The 7,386-nt window shown below is 27.1% G+C and overlaps 1 protein-coding gene across 3 annotated transcripts; it reads left to right on the forward strand.

Moving 5' to 3' along the window:
* Positions 1–1,318: 1,318 nt before the first annotated feature.
* On the forward strand, positions 1,319–6,458 carry LOC113555970 (adipocyte plasma membrane-associated protein-like). 3 transcript variants are annotated; one of them, XM_026960629.2, is made up of 9 exons: positions 1,319–2,097; positions 2,266–2,369; positions 2,449–2,654; positions 2,863–2,988; positions 3,833–4,001; positions 4,417–4,551; positions 4,631–4,892; positions 5,418–5,639; positions 6,193–6,458. In XM_026960629.2, the coding sequence occupies exons 1-8, from the start codon at positions 2,095–2,097 to the stop codon at positions 5,634–5,636; spliced, it is 1,224 nt and encodes a 407-aa protein (XP_026816430.1). In that variant the 5' UTR covers positions 1,319–2,094; the 3' UTR covers positions 5,637–5,639; positions 6,193–6,458. The 3 variants fall into 3 exon arrangements, with proteins under 3 accessions (XP_026816430.1, XP_026816428.1, XP_026816429.1); XM_026960627.2 differs by lacking the exon at positions 6,193–6,458 and having other exon boundaries at positions 1,319–1,766; positions 1,841–2,097; positions 5,418–5,636; XM_026960628.2 differs by lacking the exon at positions 6,193–6,458 and having other exon boundaries at positions 5,418–6,150.
* Positions 6,459–7,386: the final 928 nt, after the last annotated feature.

The raw sequence follows: 7,386 nt of genomic DNA on the forward strand, positions 1-7,386 counted from the left end.
ATTATATTATCATTATTCATAATTTAACCTGCAGGTGTATAATTTCGTCCAAATTTTAGTTTTAAACGCTCATAACAAACATATTTAGGCTGATAAAATATTCTTTAGATTTGTTTAGTTTTCGTATAAATTATTGAGGAATATTGTAATAAATTTCAATTCTTACATATTAAAAGAAAATTTTTAATGCATTTCTATACCTACTAAATAATTTGAAAATTCTCGACATTGTGAATTTTTAAAAGAAAAGTTTAATGAACATTTAAAGAATCTTAGTCGAATCACGATAACTCGAAAAACTTGACAACTAACGACTGTATGTATGTCTGTATTCGTTTTTGAAACAAACCAAAAAATTGATTTTATAGAATACTGGTTTTATTAAAAAACTTCCAATAATTTACAAATTTTTTTTTGTACCACCGATTATTTTGAAAAATAGATATTTAGATTTTTTATTTTTAACCATCCAAAGTACCAACCAGATTTAATTTTCTACCAGAAACCACATTGAAAATATATCTAAGCATTTTTACTGCTCCAAAAAGTGATGACAGGCACGTCATAAATAAAAAAACACACATCAATGTAATTTAAATATATTCATTGCTTATCCTCTCGGAATCGTCAAAAAAAAATTGTTAAATACCTACCTATAATTTATTTGATTTATCCGATGCTACTAGGTATTTATCATCAATCATCATATTATATAGGTATATCATTTTTATGCAATTTATTTGGATATTTAATTCGATTAGTTACCTATTCAGGGAGTGGTGGATCCAGAAGGGGGCAATAGGGGCGATCCCCCCCCCCGTTCTCTCAAAAAAAATAGTTTAAGTCCCTGATTTTAGTTATTGACGTAATTATACTTCAAGGGTAACAAAATTATAGTGATATATTTTTTTATTACTATTCTCTACTGTAAAAAAATTTTTTTTTGTACTGTACGAGACTGTAGAAAGTAACATATGTATGTACCTAAATATACTTTATCAAAATTAATGTGTGTCTTTTAAAAATCCCCCCCCTGTTATCTTGGTCTGGATCCGCCTCTGTACTCGGGTAATATGTTTTACTATGTTGTAATTTGTAATAAAATAAAATTGATAATACGTTTTAATATACATTTTTTTATATTATTTTAATATTATATCGCCATCGACTACTGTTACGAATTATTATTATCAGTCGGACAAGAAACGGATATTTTTTCAAACCGTTTCGACGGGTCATTATCACTTATCACGATTTTTTTTTTCTTATCGCCAGTCATTACCCGCTATACATCGATTAGGTTCGTTCGCACTCTCGCAGTTGTGGGTACTTAGAAAGTAATGGAAAGTGCCTAATGCTTATAACACAACTCGTTACTGCATACCGTAATGTTATACGTCCTACTGTCGCGGCCGAATACGCCAACTATGACTGTGCCTACTGTGCCTTCAACCGATGAAAATAATCGTTTCGGATCAATAGACTTGCCGGCCGTAACACTATGCGGATCACCGGCAGAGCACTGCGATAATTACTACTACGACGACGTCATCTCGGGCTGGCAGACGTTTGAAAGTGAAAGCGGAAGTGGTCGTTGTTGATATGAATATTATACAAACATTGTTGTTTTGTGCGACCGCGGGCGCCTATTATAGTCCAAACGTCGAGTGCCTGCAGTCGCTGGCAACTGGTGTTTGGAGGTGCGCGTAATAACGGCGCCGAGCACCGGAGGCGCGTTCGCCGAACACCATTGGATGTACCCACTCGTACATAATATTATTATTGTTGTGTGTAATCAATATTCTAATACCTAATCTGAAATTCGAAATAATAATTACAGGCATACATAACGCCGTCGCTCTGCCTGTAAACACTCGTGACCTGTGTTCGACTTTGACGAGTTATATAACAACGTAGACATCGGGCTTCTTCTTTTTTTTTGTCTATGATTTATTAATAATTGTTGATATTGGTCTCCGTCACTTGTACCGCTCTGTTGGCGCCGTCGTTGATGCCGATGTCTTGATGACTCGTTTTTAGAAATAATTGCGAACAACGACTACATTGTACCGCCAAGGACGCGACGGCCTAAATATGGTAATTTCTAAATATGCGCTTTGGGTATCTACGACTGAAAGACACTGCAAAAGGCACGCCATGAGCTGTACCGCTGTTGTCCGTCGTCGTTCGTTTATTCTGTGAATAATAATAATAATTATAATTGTTTTTATTTTAATTTCAAATATGTTTTACTTGCCATTACAGACGATTGCAAAGTTGATGTTAAAATTGGGTATTTATTCATCGGCGCTGGTCGGCTTCTTCACTCTGCTGCCTTTAATGCAAAACGTCACTTTCACGGAATATAGGTGAGTTGTAATGTGTTGATATAATACAAAATATGTCATGGGACAATAATTTATTTTTATTTCTCGAAACTGATTATAGTGTCACACCTCCAAGACCTTTTACAGGACCATTAGCGTTAAATGATAAATTATCAGGTATATCAAAACTTTTTGAGGATCAAATTGTAGGACCTGAAGGTCTGTTGTATCATAACAACACCTTGTATACAACATTACATTATGGTCATGTTGTTAAAATTGTTAATAATGAAATAGTTCCTGTTGTGAAATTTGGAAAAGTCTGTGGTAAGTTAACTTATTTTATAAATAACTAATAATATTGGTAGTTTAAAATATAATTTAGAAAAAATGTTTAATTTAATTTAATATTTGTACAAAATGATATTAAACACGATTATATCTGTACCAAACTAATATATATAAATTGAACTATTGTTATTCTATAAATGCCTATTTAATTATCTTATTTTTAAATTTGATTGATTTGTATTAGATGGATTATATGAAGAACATGTTTGTGGACGTCCACTTGGCCTAACTATGGATAAATCAGGATTTTTATATGTAGCTGATGCCTATTATGGTATTTTTAAAGTGAATTTAAATTCAAAATTCTATGGTATGTTTTAAAATTACTCTTTTATTTACCTATATTTTTTTACTTTATCTAAATTACTGATAACATAGTTTTTGCTTTATTCTTTAGTAAGAAAACAATCGTTTTAGTAAGTAAAGAAATATGATTTCAACAAGAAAAAAAATATAATTAAATGTTTTATATTATATAACATTTGTGTATATAAATTATGATTTTTGTATTAACTAGATCATAACATTTCGTAATCAATAAACCATATGAATTATTCATGAGTACTCTTTTACTTTTTATTTATAATCTATTGTTGTTTGGTGTTAAATCACCAATGACTTATAAGTTTTTAGTCATAATTCATTAGATTATTAATTATAACCCAAATGCAAATTTAATAAAGCTAATAAATACTTAAGAAAAATTAATAACAATCTTTACGACAAATCATGCGTTAGGTTGATCATTATAAATTAGTACAGTTCATAGTAAGGCTATTTTGCTTTACTTTACTTGTGGTAGCATTGCATAGCACATATTATAAGATAAGATAATATTATTAGCTAAATGTTGCAACTAGGAAAATATCTGATTGTTTCTATATATATATCAATGCTATTCTCTAAATTAATACTGTTACCTATTATTAATATTATATTTGTTTTGAATACAAAAGGAAACATAATTTAGTTTGTTTAATGCTGTTTCAAAAAACTCTAGTTGCATATTTCAGACATTTTAGATGTGTATTATCAAAATTTTTAGTACAATAAGCCCTAAACCCTATTTATTACTATTATTGTATAACACATATAATAAATTTCGAATAAAATTAATTAATGTACAATATTTGTTATTATGTTTTATATAATAGGTGCAAAAGAGCAGTTAGTTTCAATGGATGAAGATATTGATGGTGCACGTCCTAAAATACCAAATTCGGTTGTAGTAACTTCTGATGGTACCGTGTACTGGACTGACTCTGATTCAAACTATAAATTATATGATGGAGTTTATACATTATTTGTTGATGGTACTGGAAGGTAAATGAGAATTTTTGCCAGTATTTAACAATAAACATTGCATAATTTTTATAACCAAATACCTATTAGGTTTTATTTGAGTTATTAATGAAATTAATCATTTAAACAAAATATTAAAACTATTAAGTGTTCTACAATTCTAAAATTGTCGTATACAACAGATTTTCAAATTATGTTTGTCATAACTAGGTTGCTGGATGATTATAAAATAACTTGGTGTTGAAAACTCTGTAAATGTAACAAGTTCTTTCATTTTTCTTATGCAAAGTTATAAAACATTTTGTTGATAATATAATTTATTATACTTAATGATATTTAAAAAAATATATAAAAATAAATTATAAATACAGTTCATTATGTTAATAAAACAATGATAGTATTTTTAAAATAGAAACAATAAATACATTTTTTTTAGATTATTGAAATATGATCCAAAAACTAAAAAAAATACAGTGTTAATGAAAAATCTTCAATTTGCAAACGGTGTGCAATTATCAAATGATGAATCATTCCTATTGGTGGCTGAAACTGAAAAATATCGTGTACTTAAGTATGTGAGCAAAATGTTACAAGGTTATGTTGGTATATTATTTAAAAATTAATTAATTAATTTTATTTTATTTTTTTAGGTATTATTTGAAAGGACCTAAAGCAGGAAAAAGCGAAATATTTATTGATGGTTTACCAGGAATGCCAGATAATATTAAAAGAAATGACAAAGGGTCATTTTATATTCCATTAGTTATTGCAAGAATCCCAATTTTTGATAATATTGGTGAATATCCAACTATTAGAATGATGGTTACCAAATTTCTTGGAATAATTGATTTTACATTGCTAAAGATCAATTCATTATATCCTAATTTATATTGCAAAGAAGCTATGCGTTGGGTAAATATATGATATACTTTCCGTAGATTTATTTATTAAAATATATAACATTTTTTGTATTATATATGTTATATAATATTTATGAAATGGATGTTTTAAAATATTTTTATCATCAGATTATAAAACAATATAAAAAAATTAATTCTTTATAATATATTCAGTAAGGCTATTTCATATTTATACACGGTCTCAACTTAAATCAAACGCAGTTTAAATTTGAAATATATTGGTAGTTTTAAATAGATATTTAATTTGTGATTTATCAATCTTGCATCATAATACTTTTAAACTATATAATTTATATATTAAAGAAACAATATATTTAAATATCAATTAATTTAATTTAGTAGTTCTTTTGGTTAATAAAAATTAAAATTTTAATCTAATAAAATATCCACATAATTAAATATTTGTTTCAATGTTTATCAAATTAAGTTGCATTCAATACAATGCGTATGGCTTTTTTAAGATCCCTATTGTTAGAAAAATGCATAAAATACAAGCCAGTGTAAACATTTTTTTCAGGTTGGACATTTTGAATCCATGTCATTAATCAAATCATTAAGCAAACAACGAATTTCTATTTTAAAAGTTAATGAAAAGGGCCAACTATTATCGAGTTACCATTCTTTAGATGGAAAGATATCTGGAATATGTGATGTTGAAGTGATCGGTGATAAATTATATCTGGGCTCACCATTTAACAACTTTTTGGGAGTTGTTAAAATTCCACAAGGATTTTAATAAGTTAAATTTTTTTAATAGTTTATATAATAATGCTCAATTATTTTTAAACTGTTTAATTATTTGGTTTTGTATAATTTTTAATTCATAAGCTCAAACATAATTCTTTATTATCATCAAATACATGTGAATATCTACAGATTTTTTGAATATTCAAATCAGAAAAATACCTGTATTTCGTAAACTTCAGTATCTAATGTAATAGATACGCTTTAATTCTCCATGTTTATTGTTTTTTTTTTCTACTATAGATGAGTATTTTATTGTCATGCCAAATTTTACTCAAATTAAACTTTTTTTTATTCTCACTATAATAAGAACTAGTATACTATATGATGTATTACTATCTTAAACTACTGATCTAATTTAAGACTTATTTGATCTTATTCTCTAAAAACTTTTTTTAAGTTCTGATTTTAATGATTTCCATTCATAATAAATAGATACTTAATTCATTAAGAAACTATACTTTATATTATATAGTAAATATATATGAAATATAAATTTATATGAAAATAAAGTTTGTTTTTAAATTTTTGTTTATTATTTCTTCCAGCTATTAATGTATGTGACGAGATAAATTAAATCAACCAATCAAGTAAAAGCTGGAGTGCAGTATGTAAGTCAGCTTAGTATTGTTGTTAATACAATTATATTGAATTATACATGAAAAAGTATTAATAAGTATATTACTGAATATCAATTAGTTATTAGGTTGAGTGATTAGTCAATTAGAACAAACTGACAAAAAAATATTCTGACATATTTGCCGATTATAGTTTTTTTTAAATCTCAGAAAATAAAGTCTATTAAACTAAGAGACATTTAACAATTATAATTCATTACAGGTTAGTAGACATTAATATATTGTTATGCTATATAATATTTTGTTTGTTCAATACTTAGGAAAGTTATACATTTTGAATTTTAATATTGTCTGTCTATCAACATTATACATAATATATAATATTTTAATAATTGTTTTGTTTTTTTTTTTAAAGTGATACATCTAACTTTGATTTTATTTTGAAAAACTTATATGTATAGTAGGTATCCTTAGTATGAAAATTGACTACCTACTAATATACAAATAATATCAGGTTTGTGTGAGATTATTATAACAGCATCCATATTCAATAATCAACATAGGCATTAGGCATGCTACAAAACCTTTCATCAAAGTATTTTCAATATGCATCATGCATACAAAATACTAAAATAATATTTTACTACTATATATAATTTTATATTTTCTAATAATGAGACAGCTTCAACAATGGTTACTGGATTTGTTCTGTGAAAGTCATGACTGCGCAACAGTGTAGTATATACCACCTACCAACAGTAGGTATACATAATATATATACCTACTGTAACCACAAACTAGTCAAACACTCATACCTAATATGTTTCAATAGAACCACAACCTCATCCATGATTTTGTGTATGGATTAATTTAAAAAAATTGTTATCTCACATCAGAACATACGAGTAGTTAGAAAAAAATCAGGAGTTGCTTGAAGCTCTAAGCGAGTCATGCTACTGCAGATTGCTCTCTATAAGGAATACCACACACACTTATTATGATGAGTGATGACTGATAAACAACAACTAACAAGTATCAAAAATCAAAGAGAATTGTTATAGGTACTTAAATGAGTTAAATGTACACTATTGACCACTAACGCTTATTTGTCTTTTGAACAGCATTTTTGGGTGAATGATTTAGAATTTAAATTTTAGACAAGTT

The sequence above is a fragment of the Rhopalosiphum maidis genome, chromosome 3 (assembly GCF_003676215.2).
Source record: "Rhopalosiphum maidis isolate BTI-1 chromosome 3, ASM367621v3, whole genome shotgun sequence".
NCBI lineage: Eukaryota > Metazoa > Arthropoda > Insecta > Hemiptera > Aphididae > Rhopalosiphum > Rhopalosiphum maidis.

Excerpts from the sequence above, each read along its gene's own strand:
- LOC113555970 (XM_026960629.2), top strand. Across the intron at positions 2,370-2,448 it reads GTCACTTTCACGGAATATAG|TGTCACACCTCCAAGACCTT; the intron begins GTGAGTTGTAAT and ends AACTGATTATAG. Across the intron at positions 4,002-4,416 it reads TTTGTTGATGGTACTGGAAG|ATTATTGAAATATGATCCAA; the intron begins GTAAATGAGAAT and ends CATTTTTTTTAG.